Raw genomic sequence first — 20,725 nt, 5'->3', positions numbered from 1 at the left:
CAGTGCCTCAGAATGTATTTAGAAATAAGGCCTTTAAAGAGGTGACTAAGTTAAAATGAAGCTGTTAGGATGGGCTCTACTCCAATATGACAGATGTCCTTATCAGAGGAAATTTGGATACACAAAGAGATACCAGGGTTGTGCGCAGACAGAGGAAAGGCCATGTGAGGACACAGCAAGGACAGCTGCCTGCAGACCACCAAAGAAACCAAACCTGCTGACACCTTGACCTTGGACCGCCAGCCTCCAGAATTGTGAGAAATAAACTTCTGTTGTTTAAGTTACTCAGTCTGTGGTCTTTTATTATGGCAGCCTAAGCACACAGATATACTATTTGAGTGCATAGGGTATGTTTTACCTCATCTCACGTTCACAACAGCCCTATGGGTGGGGTTCAACTCTTATCCTCATTTTCCAGATGAGGAAAGCAAGGCTCAGAGAAAGGAAGAGACTTGCCTGAGATCATGAAGGTGGTAAGCAGTGGAACTGGGCTTCGGTGGCTGGAGGTCTTGGCCCCTTGGAGGGGGTAGGGGACCAAGGAACAGAGGGTGGTGATGGCAGTGCCAGGCTGAGGCCACTCACATGAGTCTCTGTGCTGAGAAAGTTGAGGCCATTGTGGTTGACGGCAAGGATGCAAGGGGCTGGCACAGCAATGTTGCTGCAGCTCTGGATGAAGAAGAAGGAGGAGCCGAACATAGGTAAGGCGCTGAGGAGGCCTGGGCAGAGAGGGGGGGTGGCAGTTACGTGCTGGGCAGGGCTCACTGACAACAGCCATGGCCCTGAACTGCACAGCTTCTCTGGGCTGTGTCCAGCCAGTGCAGAAGCCCTCGGTCTGGGTCTCCTCCCGTCTCTCTGGCCTCCCTTCTCATGGCCTCTTCCTCTATCCCTGCTTGCAGCTCTTCTTCCTCTGCCCAGGGCCACTTTGAGCCTAGGTGACATCTCCATAATGTAAAGACATGTTTTCTCCAGGCAGGTGCTCAGCTTGACTGGCACTGAAAAATGCCTTTGTGCAAAGAAAGAGGTGCCTCCATACCCATCCTCCATGACCACCCTCCTCAGCAAAGCCCCCTGTGATCACCTCCCCTGCCCTGCAGCTCTTACCCAGAAACTGGGCACGGGCCTGGTGGGGGCTGAGTGCCTGTGTCTGCTGCCGGTGCTGGCTGACCAGGTTGAGCCAGGTCGAGCCTGCCGTTGTACGGTAGAGCTGGGCTGGGATGTACTCCTGGACTTCCCGCCTGTGTACGGAGGAAGGGGAAAAAGGTCCTGAGTGAGCTCCCAGGCTCAGGCAATCCTCACTGTGCAGCAGGCATGCAGAGCAGACCTGATCAATGCACCTCCCTGGAAGACTAAATGCTAGGGAGTGTAAATGCGCTGAAGGTGGGGTAGAGGTGCCCACAGTGCCTTGGTACTGCTTAATCATGGCCGAGGCCAATACTGCTAGGATCCCTGTTTGCAGTTAAGGGAACTGAGGCTCTGAGAAGTTCACTGACTAGTTCAAGGTCACACAGTGACTGAGTGAGTTAGCGGCGTGGGTTGGTGGGGGCAAGACGTGAACCCAAGGCAATTTCATCCTTCATACCTTCTGCCCCCAAGGAGAAGCAAAAGCCAGAGGGGTGAGAGGAAACATCAGGGTAGGCAAAGCAGCCACAGGGCTGTGCAGAGCCTTGAGCAGAGGAGTGCTGGGCCTCCAGGCCGAGGCCCCTGGGCATCAGCTTGCCCCAGCCCTCTTCCTTCTGACATATGCTGGCTGCTACCTCAGGCAGCCCATTTACCTCTTTGGACATCTGGAAAATATCAATAGCAGTCCCAGCCCATCCTGACCAGCTGGAGCTGCAGATGAAGGAAGGGTTGGGAGAAAACCAGGGGAACCCCCTCCTCCCAAGAGATCTCCTGGATAACATCTGTCCTTTCCACTGCTGGGGTAAGGGCCTGGCATCTGAACCCAGCCTCCCCAGTTTTGGATTCTAGTTCCCCCACCATTAGCTGGCTAGACTTCAGTAAGCCACATAACCTCTCTGGGCCTTATCTGGAAATGGGGAAAATAAAATGGAGTTGGGAAGAATAGCTGAGATAATGCAGATGCAGAGTCCCTTGCAAAAAGTAAGAGCTCATGATTATTTTCATCCAGGACTGGGATTATATCTTTATGTGCTTCCTGCTCTTTTCACTTAAAAAATTATACATTGAAAAAAGAGCTTTAGGTGAGGCGCGGTGGCTAGTGTTGAGATTACACCTGTAATCTCAACACTTTGGGAGGCTAAGGAGGGTAACTTGAGCCCAAGAGTTCGAGACCAGTCTGGTCAACATGGTAAGATCCCCGTCTCTACAAAAAATTTAAAAATTAGCTGGGCATTGTGGCATGCACTTGTGATTCCAGCTACTTGGGAGGCTGAGGTGGGAGGATCACTTGAGCCCAAGAGGTCAAGGCTGCAGTGAGCCGTGATGGGGTCACTGCACTCCAGTCTGGGTGACAGAGAGAGACTCTGTCTCAAAATAAATAAATAAAATAAAAATAAAAATAAGGAGCTTTACATATTAAGCCCTTACTGTGTTACAGGCGCTGGAAAATACATGGTACGGACATCATCTTACTATTCTTTTTTCCAGGGGTTCTCAAAGTGTGGTCGAGGGGTTTGAAAATCATTTTCATCACATTAGGAACTTGTCATTTTCTCTCTTGTTCTCTCACAAGTGTACAGTGGAGTTTTCCAGAGGCTACATAACATGTGAGATGGCAACAGGCTGACTGCAGAAGCAGATCTGGGAAGCCAGCTGCCTTAAGTCAGACAGTACAGAGCTTTGAAAATGTAAAAGTACAGAGCTTTGAAAATGTAAAATTCTCACTAATTTTTTTTTTTTTTTTTTTTTTTTGAGACAGGGTCTTGCTGTTACCTAGGCTGGAGTCCAGTGGTGCAATCATGGCTCACTGCAGCCTCGAACTCCCAGGCTCAAGTGATCCTCCCACCTCAGCTTCTCGAGTTACTGGGACTACAGGCATGTGCCACCACGCCCATGAATCACTAAATTTTTTTTGAAAATAGAGTTATTTTTCATAAAAAGTTATTTATATTGACATTTAGTGGGTTTATTATTTTTATTTTTAACTGAATTAATAAATCAATATTTTAACAGGGTAAATATATTCATTTATATAACCCACATAAACAAAAGCTCTTTGAGGTCCTCTTTTTTTGTTTTTGACACGGAGTCTTACTCTATTGCCCAGGCTGGAGTGTAGTGGTGCAATCTCAGCTCACTGCAACCTCTGCCTCTTGGTTTCAAGCAATTCTTCTGCCTCAGCCTCCCAAGTAGCTGGCATTACAGGCTTGCACCACCACGCCTGGCCACGAGGTCCTGTTGTTATTATTATTATTATTATTATTATTATTTTTGAGACGGAGTTTTGCTCTTCTTGCCTAGGCTGGAGTGCAATGGCGTGATTTTGGCTCACTGCAACCTCCCTCCACCTGTCAGTTTCAAGCGATTCTCCTGCCTCACCCTCCCAAGTGGCTGGGATTACAGGCATGCGCCACCATGCCCGGCTAATTTTGTTTTTATTAGAGATGGGGTTTTGCCATGTTGGCCAGGATGGTTTCGAACCCCTGACCTCAGGCCTCCCAAAGTGCTGGGATTACACGCGTGAGCCACTGTGCCCAGCCTATTTTTATTATTACTATTATTATTTTGAGATGGAGTTTCGCTCTTGTCACCCAGGCTGGAGAACAGTGGCACAATCTCGGCTCACTGCAACCTCCACCTCCGGGGTTCAAGTGATTCTCCTGCTTCAGCCTCCTGAGTAGCTGGGATTACAGGCGCCCGCCACTACCCCTGGCTAATTTTTTTTTTTTTTAATTTTTTTAGTAGATACAGGGTTTCACCATGTTGGCCAGGCTGGTCTCAAACTCCTGACCTCAGGTGACCCGCCCATCTCGGCCTCCCAAAATACCGGGATTACAAGCGTGAGCCACGGCGCCTGGCCAACATCCTCTTTTCAAGAGTGTAAAAAGGTCCTGAGACCAAAAATTTGAGAATGACTGATTTACACTGTGAGCATTAATTATAACTTAGAGAACATCAGTTTAAAGGCTGTCTAGGCCGGCCAGGGTAGATCATGCCTGTAATCCCACTGCTTTGGGAGGCTGAGGCAGGAGGGTTACTTGAGCCCAGGAGGGTTACTTGAGCCCAGGAGTTCAAGATCAGCCTGGGCAAAGTAGCAAGACCCTGTTTCTTTTTTTCTTTTTCTGAGACAGAGTCTTGCTCTGTCACCCAGGCTGGAGTGCAGTAGCGCTATCTCGGCTCACTGCAAGCTCCGCCTCCCGGGTTCACGCCATTCTCCTGCCTCAGCCTCCTGAGTAGCTGGGACTACAGGCGCCTGCCACCATGCCTGGCTAATTTTTTTGTAGTTTTAGTGAGACAGAGTTTCACCATGTTAGCCAGGATGGTCTCCATCTCCTGACCTCGTGATCCGCCTGCCTCGGCCTCCCAAAGTGCTGGGATTACAGGCATGAGCCACCGCGCCCGGCCGCAAGACCCTGTTTCTACAAAAATAAAAAAGTTCAGCCTGGGCAACATAGCAAGACCCCGTCTCTATAAAAAGTGGTATATAGTTTTTAAAAAAATAAAGAAAAAATAAATAATTAATTAAATACATAAGTAAATAAAGGCTAACACCCATAATTTACTTGACGACTCCCTGTTGCTGGATATTGAGGTTACTTCTGATCTTTTGCTCTTGTAGCAGCATTGCAGTGAATGTTTTTGTGGCTGAATCTTTCTGCATAGCCATGTGTATTTCCTGGACCACAGGGAACATGTGTCCTGAAAGCTTTTTTTTTATCATTACCTTTGCTCTGAGGTAATAATACCAGCCAGAAGCAACTTGCGAAAGAGAGGCAGGGTCCCAGCTCCTATGGCTAGTTGGAAGACTTCAGCCCCCAGACAAGGACAGCCCCTTCCCAGATAGCCCCACTGGTATAAGAGGGGAGCCTGAGGGCCTGGGGACTGCCGGTTCTGAGGAAGGTGGAGGTGGGCTGAGAGGGCAGAGTTGCCTGTCCACCCCAGCTGAGACAGGAGGGCAGGTGCTCACACGCTCGGCAGGTAGAAGTGGTCCTTGGCGCGATGCTGCAGTGAAGCCAGCTTGGACACCTGCTGCAGCAGCTGCTCGCTGGGCCGGCTGGCCGGCACGCTGCTGAAGAGTCCCTTCAGGTAGTCAGGCAGGACCTGCAGGGAGCACCTGGGTGAGGGGCTGCCAGGCAGGCACGCGTGCAGGCACTTGGCTGCAGGGGACCTGGGGACATGCATGTTTAACGATTGCAGCCCCATCCTCTTCTGGGATAGGACGGCCTATTACTTTCCTGGGTTTTGGGGAATGGTGGCAGAAGCACGTAAGGGTGATGTGGGAGGGCTGTGGCCTTGATGCCCATGAGGGAGTCCCCATAGCAACCTTGTCAGGATGTGGGCTGGCTGGTGAGAGCAGAGCATCAACACTGCAGTGTGGACATGTATCTATCAGGCCTGCTGTTTCTCAAAACTGAGTGTGCCTGAGCCACAGGAGGGCTTGCCAAAACAGCCAGCCAGGCTGGGCTCCAGAGGCTCTGAGGCAGGAGGCCTGAGGCGGGACTTGAGGATTTGCCTCCCGTTTTTGCCAGTCCACAAGACTCACGTTGAGTAGCATGGTGCCGGACTGCACAGGACCATGCTTCAACAGTGACACCATGTGGCCACAAAATCTATGTGACCATATTGTGTACAATTCCTGAAGTTTTGGCACCAGTTCCACAAAAACCACACACTTTCTGTCCAAGCACTTCCACACATACTGGCACAGTAGGAGAAAACCCAGATTTTGTAAAGTCCATGATCCTGACTTAGAGGACTTCTAAGTCTCACAGAATAACAGGCAGACGAAAGTGACAGTACTAGCAAAGCCTGGCTTAGCACTTGGAGCAAAGGACAGGCCCATGTTCAGAGGAGGAAGACATCCAAAGGAAAGGGGAACGCAAAGAAGGCCTAATGGAAGAGGTGCTGTTTGAGGGCAGCTTGCTGGGAAGGACTTAAATAAGCCGGGAAGCGCAGATGGAGGGATGGCATGCGCAAAGGCCCTCAAAGGTAGTAAGGGCTGTTTCGACTATCTCCAAAAAGACCACACAGGGGAGCAGAGGCATCAGGGTTAGAGACGTCCACAGGGCCTGAATCATGAACACTTCAAACACCAAGGCTGTGGAGTCTGATTCACACGCCCGGGGAGCCTAGAAGGTCCCAGAGTCCAGAGAAGCCTATGTGTGCTGACCTGGTTGTAGTGCATGGTCACATATAGCTCATTCTCGAACTTGAGTGGCTGATCCCAGAGCACACGCCGGAACCAGAGCATGTAGCCGCCGTCCACCTGCTCCATCTCTGAGGCCACATCCAAGATGTAAGCACGGCGACTGAGTGGGCACACATGCTGGCCTGCAGAGAGCAGGGAGGCAGGGCTGGGTGGGGGCATGTGTGCACACACATGTGTGCACCTGTACAGAGCATGTGTGCAGATCCCAATCTGCTACCCAGGTGAGGTATCACCTCAGGCAAGCCACCTGCCTGTTCTGGGACACAGCTTCCTCACTAAAGGAGAGCATGTTTGTCAAATGGGGTGTCCTATGTTTTATTGAAATGTTGATGACCACAGATGGTAATAACTCCAATTCAAAGCTTTAAGTAATGCTCCATTTCTCCTAGGGAAAGAGGGGCTCCTGAAGAGTGCCCTGAGTGTGGCCTGCCTGGATCTGGGAAAGTGCCCTGCATTATTCTCAGAGAAGGCCCAGCTCCTTTCCAGAGGAGGCTGGGAACAAGGACAAACACAAGAGGCCTCACACTATGAGACCCAGTGGGTACCTTTCTGCAGACCTCCCTCAGGAGAGACCCCTTGCCAGGTACCTGGCATAGGTGGGGGTGGGGAGGACTGGGATCTGAGCCTGGGAGAGGCTCAAGTTTTTCTCTCTTGCACTGACATTTTTGCCACCCATCTCACACCTGCAGTAAAATCTTACTAAAGAGAGGGAGTTTGGTATGATTACATGATTACCACTATGTGACTGTGAGTAAGTCACAACTTCTGTGGCAGGCTGAATAATGACCCCTCCAAAGATGTCCAGGTCCTAATCCCTAGAACTTATGAATATGTCACTTTCCTGGCAAAAGGCACTCTTCAGATGTGATTAAGTTAAGGATGTGGAGATGGAGATGATCCTGGATTATCCAAGCAGGCCCAACATCATCAGCACAGGGGTCCTCATAAGAGGAAAGCAGAAGGGTCAGAATCAGAGGAGGAGATGTGAGACCAGAAGCAGAGGCTGGCAGGTAGAGAGATTTGAGGATTCTACACTGCTGGCTTTGGAGATGGAGGAAAGGGCCATGGGCCAAGGAATGCGGGCAGCCTCTAGAAGCTGGAAAAGGAAAGGAAACAGATTCTTCCCTAGAGCTTCCAGAAGGAACCTGGCCCTGATGCCATTTTCATTTTAGAACTTCTGACTTTCAGAATTATAAGGTAATATATTTATGTGTTTTTAAGCCATTAAATTTGTGATGATCTGTTATAGCAACAATAGAAACTAATACAGCCTCCCTGGGCCTCAGTTTTCCCATCTGTAAATGGAAAGGCTAACAGTCTCCATCCACTTCATAAGGTTGTTGTGGGGATTAAGAGTTCACAGAATGAAATGCTTTTTTTTTTTTTTTTGAGATGGAGTTTCGCTCTTGTTGCCCAGGCTGGAGTGCAATGGCATGATCTCAGCTCACTGCAACCTCCTGCCTCACTCTCCCAAGTAGCAGGCAAACGTCACCATGCCTGGCTAATTTTGTATTTTTAGTAGAGACGGGGGTTTCTCCATGTTGCTCAGGCTGGTCTCGAACTCCTGACCTTAGGTGATCCACCCGCCTCGGCCTCTCAAAGTGCTGGGATTAAAGGCGTGAGCTACCACGCCTGGCTTTTTTTTTTTGTTTTTTGAGATAGAGTCTCACTCCATCACCCAGGCTGGAGTACAGTGGCATGATCATGGCTCTGTACTTCCAACTATGGCCAAGTCCTCTAACTATGGCTCACTACAACCTCCGCCTCCCAGGTTCAAGTGATTATTGTGCCTCAGCCTCCTGAGTAGCTGGAATTACCGGTGTGCACTACCATGGTTGGCTAATTTTTAGTAGAGATGGGGCCTTGCCATGTTGGCCAGGCTGCTCTGGAACTCCTGGCCTCAAGAGATCCATCCGCCTCGGCCTCCCAAAGTGCTGGGATTACAGGCATGAGCCACCACACCCCGCCTGAAATGCTTTGAATTGTACCTGGGGCACAGCATCTGTTCAATAAATATCAGTTATTAGGACCGTTTTGTTACCTGCCATTCTCCCCTAATGTCTTAGCTGGACTTGGGCGGGCAGGGCTGATGGCACATGGCTGAGGGCTGAGGCAGCGGTAGGGAGAGCTGGCTGGGGGTTGCTGGAGCTGACCAGCTGGTGACAGGAGGCAAGACCATGATCTAGAGTGGGCAGGCAGCAGATGGAAGGGGCTTTGGGATGCATGACAGTCACCTAGGGTCCCAGGAGCCCTCGAGAGGGGCCAGTGACACCTCGGGAGGGGCTTCTCTGGCCATTATTAAGGCATGAAAGGCAGGAAAGAAGGCTTGCACCTATAGGTTCCAGGAGTGCGGTGCTATTAATGGAAACCTTCCCAGGATGTAATCTCCTTGAGGGCACGGCCTGTGTCCTCACATGGAGCATGCCCTGAGGCACAAAGGGAGGGATGAGACAGGGCCCTCATCATAAGGTGAGGCAAACTAAGCAAAGCAGAAAGGGTCAGATAAAGGGCTGAGGGTGCTTGGTACACACAGAGATCCTTCCACATGGGGGTCAAGGGGCTTCCTGGAGGAAGTGGCACCTGACTTGGGCCCTAAAATCTGGGTGGAGAGCCCCACATGGCACAAGGCCCGGCCGGGGATGGGAATGGGCCCAGCATGCTCAGTCTTCCTGGCACTCACCACGGTTGGTGACAACGAAGATAACATATTCACTGAAGGCCTCAGGGCGTGTCAGAGCCATCTCAGCACATATCTCTTCCACCACATCCAGGGCCACCTGGGGGTGGGGTGGAAGAGATGAGGCCATGCCAGTTGGGATTGACCTCTGTCCTTCTGGCCCCACTCAGGCCCCCAGAGGCCATGTGTGGAGTTCCTCAGCCCTCTTCACAAAGGCGCACAATCCTCTGAGGTCTCTGAGAATCAGCCTCAGGCAGGGAAAGAATACAGCTTGTGGTCTGAGACTTAGGTTCAAAATCTGCTTCTGTCCCTTTTTTGCAGGATGACCCTGAGCCAGAGGCTTAACCTCTCTGAGGTGCAGTTTGTTCTTCTGAGAAATAAGTCCTGCCTTGTGGGGCTGTGGGAGAGCCTGGGAGGGCTCAGCGTCATTGGGGGCTTACTCCACCCCCATCCTGGAGGCTGGGCTGTCCTTGTCCCTGCCCCTCCAGTACCTGGCTGCAGGAGACATTCCTTCACTTACAGTGCACGTTTTGATTTTGAGATGGCGTTCAAGGCCTCCAGGAAGAAGAAAGAGTTGCCTCTTGGAACTGCGGCCTGCCTGGGAGGTAAGTGGGAGAGGGATGACAGGATGGGTCCTAGGATCTGGGACAGCCCTTGTCTCCTGCCTTGGGAGTTCCCAAGCCAAAGGGTCCTGGGCTTGCACGTGTAGGAACACTTGAGCACCTGGACCGCGCAGGGCCTGTCTGCAAGCCCCTGAGTGCAATGCACCTGACAGAGAGGTCTCTGGGCAGGGCTTGTATCTCCCATTCATTTTTTTGTGTATTTGTTTTTGTTTTTTGACATGGAGTCTCACTCTGTCACCCAGGCTGGAATGCAGTGGCACGATCTTGGCTCACTGCAACCTCTGCCTCCTGGGTTCAAGTAATTCTCCTGCCTTAGCCTCCCGAGTAGCTGGGATTACAGGTGCCTGCCACCATGCTCGGCTAATTTTTGTATTTTTAGTAGAGACGGGGTTTCACCATGTTGGCCAGGCTGGTCTCGAACTCCTGACCTCAGGTGATCTGCCCGCCTCGGCCTCCCAAAAGGCTGGGATTACAGGCATGAGCCACTGCACCCAGCGTCCCATTCATTTTGAACCCACTCCCACCCCATGCTTACCAACATGGCCCGAAGCTCTATGCTGCTGGGGAGCTCCAGACGACCTCCGAAGCGCAAGGTTTTCTGCAGGTTCTGCTCACAGGCCTTGGCGATCCCTGCAGAAGCAGGGAGTCCAGGCCTTGCCCAAGGCAGACTGTGGGAGAAAGGGGCTCCTCTTGCCACCAACCATGAGCCCACTGCATTCTCTCCACAAGCTGTGGGGAAGGCATTTACTCCCCCATTTGACAGTTGAAGAAACAGTTCAGACAGGGACAGTGACTTGCCCAAGGTCAAGAGCTAGAGGTTAAGAGCTGGATTTGAACCCATATCCCATGTGGCTAAGGACCTTTTATCTAGCCCACAGTCCCCTCGGCAACCTATACACCTGGAAACCTCTGTCACCCTGAGCTGCTGACTGGGGAGCTTGTATCTCATAGGCTCTGTGGCTAGGGTGATGCAGCTCTGCTCATGCCAGCTGGGATACCCTGCCAGCTGCCCTCCCTCACCCAGCCCTCCCAGTGCAGGAGACCCCAGCATCAGCACTCCATTTCTGTGAGTCAAGAGTTCTAGGGCACATTCTGTTGCTTTTATGCATCTGGGAGCTCTTCCATAGGGAGCTGGGTCTATTCATCTGTGGGTTGAATGTTTGTTAATTGAATCAGAGAGAAGCATTCAGAGGCAGGAAGGGTAAGGTCTCCTATCTCCTCCACGGCTGCCATGGTGACTACAGGGGCCCCAGCCTCCTTCTCCGGGAGCCCCAGGGGTTGCTATGGAAACAACGCTGAAGAGTGGCCCCCTCCTTTCTCCATATTCTAAGGGGGATGATACCAGCTTGGGCCCACCTCTGCTCAGATCCCTCACAACTCTTGCTGAGTCCCAACAGTCAGAGAGGCAGGGCCGCACCCCAGTACTCTGGATTCTTGCCCACCTCCTTCTCTTCTCCCACATACCATGTATTCCCACCCCTGTCTTTGCTCCTGTCACTCACTCCACCCGGAAATCCCTCCTACCCAGGGCAATACTTCCTCCAAGGAGTCATCCCTGATCACCCCCTCCATTAGATCAGACAAACCACCACGCCAGCCCCTGTGAAACCTTCACAAATGTTTGGGGAGTATATTAATATTGGTAAACATTGTTCAGCATCTGTGAAGAGCGAGGCCCTCTGGGTTTCCCCTCCCACCAGCTGCCCACCCAGTCCCCATGGGAGAAGCATGCAGCCCTGGGTTCCCACTCATCCACTTCTCACCCTGAAAGGGCAGGCCTGGGGTCCGGCTCACGTCTTGGAGGAAGCGAGTGAGGTGTGGGTGGAGGACCTCAGAGCAGCTGTGGTAGGCAGTCACGACATACAGCAGCCTCCAGCCTCGCTGGCAGCTGTCCCTGCAAGGACACATGGGGGCCACATCACAGGTGGCCACAGCACTAGAGTGTGCCAAGAGCCTCCTGGGATTGAGCTGAGACAGATTCCAACTCTCAGGTAGCTCCTGTCCCCTGAGGATGCCCCTCCCTGTGCAGTGATATGCAAAAGGCATATTCTGCTTGGGAAGTCAGGATGGGGGATAGGGACGGAAGGGGATGGGGCCCCAGACATCATCCCCAGGTAGGGGAAGCACTGTGACTCTTTCCTCTCCTATTCTTCTCTTTTCTGCCTCACAACAGGTAGGGGATCTCTCTAGGGAGGCTTCTGGGAAAAGGGGAAGCTGCTGAGACTGTGTAGAGGTTATGCCAGGTAAGGCCCAGGGCTGGGAGGAGCAGGAGGACAAGCTGAGTGGTTCTAAAATTCCTGAGGAGACGGAGAGCAAGTGAGGAGGTAGTGCAGATGGAGACAGGAGGATGGACCTGATGGTAACAAGAGCACGCACACATTGAGCACCTACTGTGTGCTGGCCCTGCATGAGTGGAACACAGTAAATCATCTTCACATGGTCCTGGGTGTGAGGGTTTCATTTGTAGGGTTATCTGGTGTCTGGGAACAACACTTGGGCTTCCTTTGGGAAACCACCCACCCCGCTCTGGATCCCTGTGGTTTGGAGATGGGCGTGGAAGTCAGGTTTGGTCAACGTGGACACTGCAGCCCCTGGCCACAGTGACTGGCCTAGGGATAGGCACAGTTGGTTCAGGGTTGAGCATGTGACCAACTCAGGCCTGTAAGGCTGGATTTAAGAATTTCTACAGCAAATATTGGGTCAGTCTTGCTTTCTGTGGGATTGCTGAGCTGTCGCCCCAAACCCGCCACCTTGCTACTCTGTGGGAGAAGCTGTTTGGGAATGATCAACACAGAGGAAAGCAGAGCCAGAAGATGGAGAAAGCCTGCTTCCTAATGACACCTGGATCCAGCTATGCCTGAGGCCACATATTCACTGACTTTTCACTTCTCTGAATCAACAAGTTCCCTTTTGGTTAAACTAGCCTGAGTTGGGTTTCTGTCACTTGCAACTAAGAATCTGGACTTACACATTATCATTGTCATTTTACAGATGAGGGCACTAAAGTTCAGAGAGCAGAAATGGTGTGTTCCAAACCAAGTAATTCCAAAAAACGTGCTCTATTGAGTGAGGATGAGGGTGAGGGGAAGATAATCCAGGAGGAGTCAGGCCTGAGGAGGTGGGAGGCTGAACTGGTTCCTCCTGGAGCATGGACACAGTGAGGGGATGGTGGGGTAAAGTCCAGTTCACTCACTGCTTGGAGCTGGTATTGTCTGTGATCTGCTTCACAACTTGGCAGTAACATTCATCCCGCATTACCTCATGGTCCTCGCACAGCTGAAGGAGGGCAGGGAGGTCACACACCAAAGACATGCTAGGGGCTATGTCACATACCAGGTACATAAGAACAGGGTGGGCACCTGAAGACAGGCCTGGTGTCCCTTTCCCAGCCCCCTCCCCACCAGCATGATGCATTCCTCTTTGGACCGTGGGAGAGGTTTCCCACCCTAATGTCCTGTGACTCATTGACAGATGGGGAAACTGAGCCACAGAGCAGGAAAGGGGGCATCTGGCAAAGTTGGCTGGACTGACCTTCAGAAGGTTACAAAGCACGTCCAGGTCACTCTGGCCCTTCAGTGGGGCATCCCCCATGAACCTCATTACAGCTGTAGGAAAGACCTATCCCACTCAGACCCACCAAACCCCCAGTCGCCCACCCACCCCAGGAAGCCCCAGGGCTGAGCCCCTCCCTGGGAGCCTTGGCCACAGGCAGCTGGGAGCTTCTATTCTCTTAAATGTATCCCATGTCTGAGCTGGTGGGAGGAAAAGAATCTGAAGATCAAGGAGGAGTGGAGACCAGTAGAGACCACACAGTGCTGGATCCCACCTAGCCCAGAGCCCTGGCTGCAGTCCCACTCCCACACCTAGGAACATGTCGGTGGCCATCTTGTTGAGGCTGCTGTCGCTGAGTTCGATGAGGGATTCCTGGAGGGGAGTCTGTGGGGGAAGAGGGCTGTGTCATGATGGAGGAGGGACACGTCAGAACAGAAAGGGGACACATTGTGTTCCCAGACCATATGATAACAGGAGGGTCCATGTCACAAAAGGGGAGCCAGGCCCAACCCTGGGGACAGATGCTGTCCTTGGGAGGGAATCAGGGTGCTGAGAACCAGAGGGTCTCACTGAGAACAAGTTTGTTGGCCCCAGGAGCCTGGGAGGGGGCCCCTGCATCACCATTTTACAGATGGGGAAACTGAGGTCCCGGACTGGACACCTTGGTGAAGCAAAGCATGTCCTCCAAGGTTCTGGACTCCCGAGCCTCCTTGGATTTCAGCCTGAGGCCATCCCTGCAGTGGGAGGTGGGTGCCACTGACCTGTCCTGCCCAAGCCTTGCCTACATCCTTTTCCACATGGGAATGTTCTTGACCCACCACTCTGATGAGTCTACCGGTTAGGAAGACCCCCAGAGGCAGGCACTGAAATGGGCCTCACACCTGGGTGGTCTCTCATCTCTCCCACCAGAAGTGGGGCCTCCAAGACCGACAGCCTGCAGTTTGGATGGCAGCAAGAAGCCCAGAACCCTCCCACTGTGGGGAAGAGGGGTGGGGCCGCCACTCACTGGGGTCTCCTCTGAGGGTCTCGGAAATACTTCTGGGCAAACTCGAGCATTGTGTAGGGTGGGAGCGCCAGGGCGTCCTCCCCATGGTCAGCAGAGCGGGCCCTGACTGGGGGACCCTGCAGAAGAGGCGGAGCTAGGAAGGCCCTGTCAGGCCACACCACGCCTAGCCCTTCGGTCAAAACTGACAAGGCAACCCCTCGCTGACTGGACGCAGATTCTCAAGCCGCCCACCCACCCATCCCTCTGGACCCACTCGCATCCCCTTGTTCTTACCCCTTCAGCCCGCCCACGCCTTTTACTTGCTGTGCTAACCTTGCTCCCTGCCCGACTTGGCCACACCCTTGCCCAGGGTTGACTTCCCCAACTGCCACGGCACAGCTGACCCCACCCCTCGCTAGCTCCACAAGCCGCCCACTCACCTGGCCCCGCCCCATCCCCAGTAGACTTCACCAACTGGAGGGCCCAGGTTGGTCTGACCCCATTGTCCTGATTACAACCAGCTGATCTTCATCCTTCCCTACCCCATTTGGCCACACCTCCAACCATCTCGGGTCCCATCTCCCGGGTCTCACCTGCGGCTCACTCTACCTAGTTCACCCTCACCCTAGTCCGAGATCAGCCACGCCCCAAGAGCCTGGCCAGGCCCTTGGCCCACCTTATCCCCACTTGCCTCACCCCTTCTGCAGCGGCCCCTTCCCCCTGGGCTACCCCGCCCCACTCCACCCACACTGGTCTCCCCTCTCTCCTGCGGCCCACCTCCTGTGCAGCAGCTGCAGAGGCCACAGCGGCGGCCACGGCGGCTGCTCGGCCGCCGCCTGGCTCCGCTGGCAGCTGCAGGAAGTCGGGGGCAGCAGCGGGCTGCACCAGCTCCGAAGGGAAGCGGCCCACGCGCCCGTGGATGGTCCCAAACCTCCAGCCTAGGGGCGGGTAAAAGGTCTAAGGCAAACAGGAGGGTCTTGTCTTGTGACTAAGGGGGTCCTTTAGGGAGATTTGGGTACCTTCTTAACCCTTCTCTAGAACTCTGTGAGGCAGGCCAGGCCATCAAACCCATTTTACAGATGAGGAAACAGGCTCAGGGAAGGAAAAGGATTTTCTCAGGGCCACAGGACCATAAAGGGGAAGTGAAGCAAAAAGGCAAAGCAGGGTTTGTGGACTCTCAGGTCACGTGGAGACATAAAGAGAGATTCAGGCCACAAACATGGAAATGCCCACGGAGACCCCTTAGGCAAAGCAGAGGGCTGGGCTCTCTGGCCACCAACAGATACTGACAGGCCACGGCTGGACCTTAGGAGACCTGACCAACCCAGACCACTTTCAGGCACCAAGAAACCCTCACTGTGCATCTGCACCACGAGTGGGTGATACTAGGATGTGCCCTGTATGGGGTTCCAGGTTCTGGGGCACCCACCAAAGTCGGGGCCTCTACATCGCAGCTCCTCCAGGTACACCACCTTCTTGCGAACCACGCAGCCGCCACTGTAGCCTGTGGGCCAGGCTCGGGTCAGCATCTGCCAGGGAGGCCCCTTGGCCAGCCTCCCCCTCCTGCCCCCAGCCCACTCCAGTGGCACTGACCCACTCGAGGTGGCTCTAGGGGCTGCAGGTGTATGATGTCACCCTTGTGGAAAGCCAGCAGTGCAGGGTCCTCAGGCAGGAAGTTCCTCACAGCGACCACGTAGTCAGAGTCCTGGGTCAGCCAGGGACAGGGTGAGGGCTACAGCCCTATCACCCCACTCCCAGAGGCCTAGGGCCACCCCTGCTCCTCACATCCTTCCTGACTCATCAGGGAAGGGAGCCTTCATTAGGTGAGAAGAGGGAAGGGCATTCTGGGTGGAAGAAAGGGCTGGAAGGTGAGTCTGAGGGACACAGATGGACTTTAGGGCACACACATAGGCCTTCCCCACTCAATCCCTCACCGACTTTCCTGCTGAAGTCTTCCTCGGGCCTGGGGCACAGAGATGACCTGCCCTAGGCCTGGGGGCTGCCAGTCAGGAGTGGGCAGAGGGGATGGAAAGAGATTGAGATGCAGTGGGCGGGCCATGCAGCCAAGGCAGGAGGGTGAGGAGTACAATTGCTGCAGACCTCAAGGGAGGTGCTGTGCCACCCGGCAGGGGGCATTGGCAAAGGTTTTCTGAAGGAGCAGGCAAAAGGGGGAAAGGGTATTCCAAGTGGAAGGCACAGCCAGTGCAAAGGCCTGGAGGTAGACAGAAGTCTATGGACACCGTCATATTTCCCCGGAACAGGGAGAGCCCTGTTGCTGGCCCTCAGCCTGGGTGGAAGGAAGATCTGTGAGAAGATCCTTACCTTCTTCAGCTCCAAGATGAAGTCATCTACCAGGGTCTTGACCTGGTGCGCTCGGGCTGAGAAGAGGATGACCTTCTCACTGGCCAAGTTGAACTCCAGCATGTTCTGGGAGGGCATGGTCACAAACAGGATATCTGCAAAGCTGGAGGATGGGCCGGTGGCATGACTCCACTGCCAGAGGGATGCCCTCCTTCCACCTATTGTGCTGCTTCTGCTCCTGTCCTGCCCCATTTGAAGCCCAGCCCCACCTTGGCCCCATTGTGCCAGCTCCCACAGGACCCTAAGCTTCCTGCTTCCCCTCTCTGACCCAGGCTGTGGCTTCAGCTCAGTTCCTACCACCCTTTGGGCCGACACTCCGGCCCCTCTCCACCCTTTGTCCCTTGGTCCAAGCTCTAAATCTAGATTTGTGCCTACCCAAATCTCTCTTTCACCCATTGACCAAATTCTCTCCATCTTTCAAAGCATGCAGCTTTTACCTAACCAGTTAGCAAGGTTCTATTCCCATCCTCGTGTTAAAAAGGACAAAAGGGACTTCTAGCAGCGGAGGGAGTCTGAGGACTCAGTAAGGTGTCACTGCTGGCAGCGGTTCCCTCCCCAGCTGCCTCAGGATTTGGTCATTTCCAGCACAGCTGCCCCTCTGCACAGTGCTGCTGCTGTGCAGGTTGGGAGGAGGGCAGGGGAGTGGGTGCCTAGCTCAATCCCTTCCCCCTGTGTGACCTGAGACAAACAACTTCTCTCTCTAAGCCTCAGTTTCCCCAGCTCTAAAATGGGTTTGCTTCAATGGCTTGGCACAGAGCCTGGCGCATCATGGGTACTTGGTAAGTGGCTGTGGAAAGGAAGGAAATGCCGATGCCAGTCTGTACCCCAGTCTCTAGCCAGCCCCACTTCGCCCCTGCTGGTCACCTGTATGCACGCAGGACCCGCAGCTGCCCGCCGGCCTCCTGGCCACCCTTGACCATCCTCAGGAGTTTGATGCCCACATGGGACACAGCTAGGAGCTGCACACCAGTGCCCACGCTGCCCTGGGGCAGAGATGAAGGGCATGTGAGGATCCTCTCGTCTCATCCCTGAATCCCCTGGACAGGTAGGGGGCAAGTGAGGGGCTCGCACCGTGGCGGGGAAGATGCGGGAGAAGTAGACCTCCCAGGTGTCTCGTGCAGTGCTGACCACAGCCTGCTTCACGCTTTCCGTTACCAGAGGCCTCTGTGTGTCCAGCTGGTTCTGGGCTATGGGAGGCCAGGTCTGGTCAGGACCCTCTCCCCACTCCCCTGGCAGCCCCCATCTTGGGGATGTCAGGGAGGGAGGTGGCTGATACCCAGCAAGAAGGTATCTGACCAGTGTCTATACTAGAAAACTGAAACCCAGAAATGGACGAGATGGCCAGGACACACAGTGTGTCAGGCATTGCCAACCCCAAACATGCAGCCAGGCCATGCGAGAGGCCAGAGAAGCAGAGCAAGGAGGCACATGTCTGGGAGATGGTGGGCCTGGGCTTGTCAGCCTCAGTCTCCCTCTAGGACAGGGCTGGCTGTGCCTCTGACAGGTTGCCCCTCCAACCAGTCAATCAATACGCCTCCCCTCCCCCGAGATACCAAACAAGGCCTTCATTCTGAGCCTCTCATCCTCAGAGATGCGAAGGCAGGCCTCAGAGAGCGTGTCGTGCAGGATCTGTGGGAACAGGCTGTGATGCAGGCAGCGCATGGGACTCCCCAAGCCAGGACCCAGGCTGGACTATACTAGGGTGAGTGGCAATGTGGGAGGGGTCCCATTTTGCAGCAGTGGGGTCATCTGTAAGCTGGGTCCTCTGTGTAAATCAGATCTCACTTACAGGGCCCTCTCCTTTCTCCTCACCCCCACAATCCAGGCCACCCTTCCTAGGCCACAGTTTCCTAATCTATACAGGGGGGTTTACAGGGTTTACATTTGATCTCTGGGCCATGTCTAGCTCAGACAAACTATGGCTCTGATTAGGTTGAACTGTGGACTCAGTGAACCTGCGCATGGGAGGGGGAGATTCAATAAAACAGCTGCCCATCCTCACCCCGGTCAAGGACCCCAAATCCCAACATGCAGAGGCAGGCTTTGCAGCTAGCTCATCTTTGAGTTCACTGAGGCAGAAAGGGGAGACAGGACCTCACCTGCCGGAACAGGAGGTCAAGCTGCACGGGATGGCTGTAGCTGTCCTTGGGGTAAAACACCTGCAGGGGCGGGGCTTCAGTGGGTACTGTCCGACTGCCCCCTGGCCTTGCTTCACACCCGGCCCCGCCCCCTAGATGCAGTTCCGCCCTGGCTGTAACTCCACCCCTGGTTTCAGCCTGGCCTTTTTCTGTCTTCCTGGGCTCGCTCCCCAAGTCCTAGACCCTCCTCTGCCCCGCTTCAGCCCCTCCCCTGGCTACGGCCGTGCTCGGCACCTCTTTGCGCAGGAAGATCCTCCAGGGGGCGTCCTGATAGCCGTAGAAGCTGGGGTTGATGAGGCGGTGCAGGCGCGTCTGCGTGAGTTCCTCAGGGGGCTCCAGCGATCGCGAGGGCAGAGCTGGAGAGCGCAGGGATCAGGGAGTCAGGAAAAGACACCTCGTTTTTTTATTTAATTAATTATTATTATTATTTTTTGAGACGGAGTTTCGCTGTTGTCGCCCAGGCTAGAGTGCAGTGGCGCAATCTCGGCCCACTGCAAGCTCCGCCTCCTGGGTTCAAGCGATTCTCCTGCCTCAGCCTCCTGAGTAGCTGGGATTACAGGCGCCCGCCACCACGCCCGGCTAATTTTTTGTATGTTTAGTAGAGATGGGGTTTCGCCATGTTGGGCCGGCTAGTCTCGAATTCCTGACCTCAGGTGGTCCGCCCGCCTCAGCCTCCCAAAGTGCTGGGATTACAGGCATGAGCTACTGCGCCCGGCCACAGGCACCTCTTAGGATGAAGTGGGAGAGGCAGGGCGGGTGGAGGAGGGGACCTAGGAGCGGTCCACAGAAACAGCTGCTCACAAGGGTCACACATGACCCAGCCTTTCATTCAACACATAAAAACACCTATTGGATGTGCCCACTACCACGCCCAGCTAATTTTTGTGTTTTTTAGAAGGGGTTTCACCATGTTGACCAGGATGGTCTTGATCTCTTGACCTTGTGATCCACCCGCCTCGGACTCCCAAAGTGCTGGGATTACAGGCGTGAGCCACTGCACTCAGCCAAAACACCTATTGTATACAGGCCTGGGCTAAAGGCTGAGATGGCCCCGCAAATAAGGTAAACAATGCCCCTGCCCTGGAGTTTAGTGCCCATGGCAGGTGTGGGTGGCACAGATCATTCAGAAACAAAGCTCTCAGTGCCCGAGGCTGGGGTGGCGGTAAAGCAGGGTGGTTTAGGGTGGATCCTGGAGAGCTGGTCTGTGAGGTCCTTCACTCCTAGCAATCTAGGCAGACCTTGCTGAGGTGACAGAGGTGACATTTGAGCTGTGACGTGAATGGTGAGAAGGAGCCAGGCATGCAAAGGTCTTGGGGAAGAGCATTCTAGGCACAGGGAACATGCAAGGCAAGAGTGGGCTTGTAGTGTTCTGAGAACAGAGAGGAACAGAATGTGCCAAGGCGAGGAAGAGAGGAGATGAGGCTGGGGAGGTGGGCACATCATGTCGCGTCTCATAGGCCACGGTGAGGAGTTTGGAGCTTATTGTAGGAGCCATCAGAGGGTTTTTGCCAGGGGCAGGATGGGAACTGCTTTATAGCTGTTAAGGTCACTGTAGCTGCCGAGAGACAAAGGGTATAGAGGTTAAGGCTTCAACTGCGATGCCAGGAGGCCTGAGCTGATATCCCTGGTCTGCCACTTTTGAGCTGTGTGACCTTAGGCAAGCCACTTAACCTATCTGTGCCTCCATTTCCCCATCTGCAACATGTAGGAACAACAGTGCTACCTTGAAGGGTTCTGGTAGGATTACATGAGGCCAGGATGGGCCTGGCCTGAGATCTGTGCTACTTAAGTGTTGACATAATTACACCAATGTGCTCACAAGATGTACACAGGGGCTCAGGGACATAGACACACACACTCCACCGACACGCTCACCTGTGCCCACAGACTTCCTTATATACTTGGACACCCTCCCCTCCCTCCCTCCTGGCCCTCTCACCTGAAGTGGGTGCCATGGATGGTCTTGGTGCACTGGTCACTGGCTTCACCAGGGCCACGGCCTCTCTGGACACCTGTCCCACCCCAAAGAGACTGCTCAGGGGGCAATAGGCAGGCCCTGTG

The 20,725-nt window shown here is 53.9% G+C and overlaps 1 protein-coding gene across 1 annotated transcript in view; it reads right to left on the bottom strand.

The window, feature by feature from the left end:
- MYO15A (myosin XVA) overlaps positions 1–20,725 on the bottom strand; it is a 61,262-nt gene that overhangs the window by 7,347 nt on the left and 33,190 nt on the right. The window contains exons 40-62 of the mRNA XM_032178187.2: positions 20,604–20,676; positions 18,899–19,020; positions 18,626–18,685; positions 18,080–18,155; positions 17,598–17,713; positions 17,391–17,509; positions 16,488–16,629; positions 15,759–15,870; positions 15,595–15,669; positions 14,916–15,103; positions 14,187–14,302; positions 13,842–13,914; positions 13,492–13,564; positions 13,160–13,233; positions 12,822–12,904; positions 11,392–11,522; positions 10,164–10,258; positions 9,526–9,603; positions 9,009–9,105; positions 6,290–6,450; positions 5,087–5,220; positions 1,102–1,235; positions 583–716 (exon numbers count right to left, since the gene is read on the bottom strand). Coding sequence (XP_032034078.1) covers positions 583–716; positions 1,102–1,235; positions 5,087–5,220; positions 6,290–6,450; positions 9,009–9,105; positions 9,526–9,603; positions 10,164–10,258; positions 11,392–11,522; positions 12,822–12,904; positions 13,160–13,233; positions 13,492–13,564; positions 13,842–13,914; positions 14,187–14,302; positions 14,916–15,103; positions 15,595–15,669; positions 15,759–15,870; positions 16,488–16,629; positions 17,391–17,509; positions 17,598–17,713; positions 18,080–18,155; positions 18,626–18,685; positions 18,899–19,020; positions 20,604–20,676 — 2,466 coding nt within the window. The remainder of the gene's footprint in view (positions 1–582; positions 717–1,101; positions 1,236–5,086; positions 5,221–6,289; positions 6,451–9,008; positions 9,106–9,525; positions 9,604–10,163; positions 10,259–11,391; positions 11,523–12,821; positions 12,905–13,159; positions 13,234–13,491; positions 13,565–13,841; positions 13,915–14,186; positions 14,303–14,915; positions 15,104–15,594; positions 15,670–15,758; positions 15,871–16,487; positions 16,630–17,390; positions 17,510–17,597; positions 17,714–18,079; positions 18,156–18,625; positions 18,686–18,898; positions 19,021–20,603; positions 20,677–20,725) is intronic.

Source organism: Hylobates moloch, unplaced genomic scaffold (genome assembly GCF_009828535.3).
Source record: "Hylobates moloch isolate HMO894 unplaced genomic scaffold, HMol_V3 SCAFFOLD_15, whole genome shotgun sequence".
NCBI classification, from domain to species: domain Eukaryota; kingdom Metazoa; phylum Chordata; class Mammalia; order Primates; family Hylobatidae; genus Hylobates; species Hylobates moloch.
This window is presented reverse-complemented; position numbering and strand designations above follow the sequence as displayed.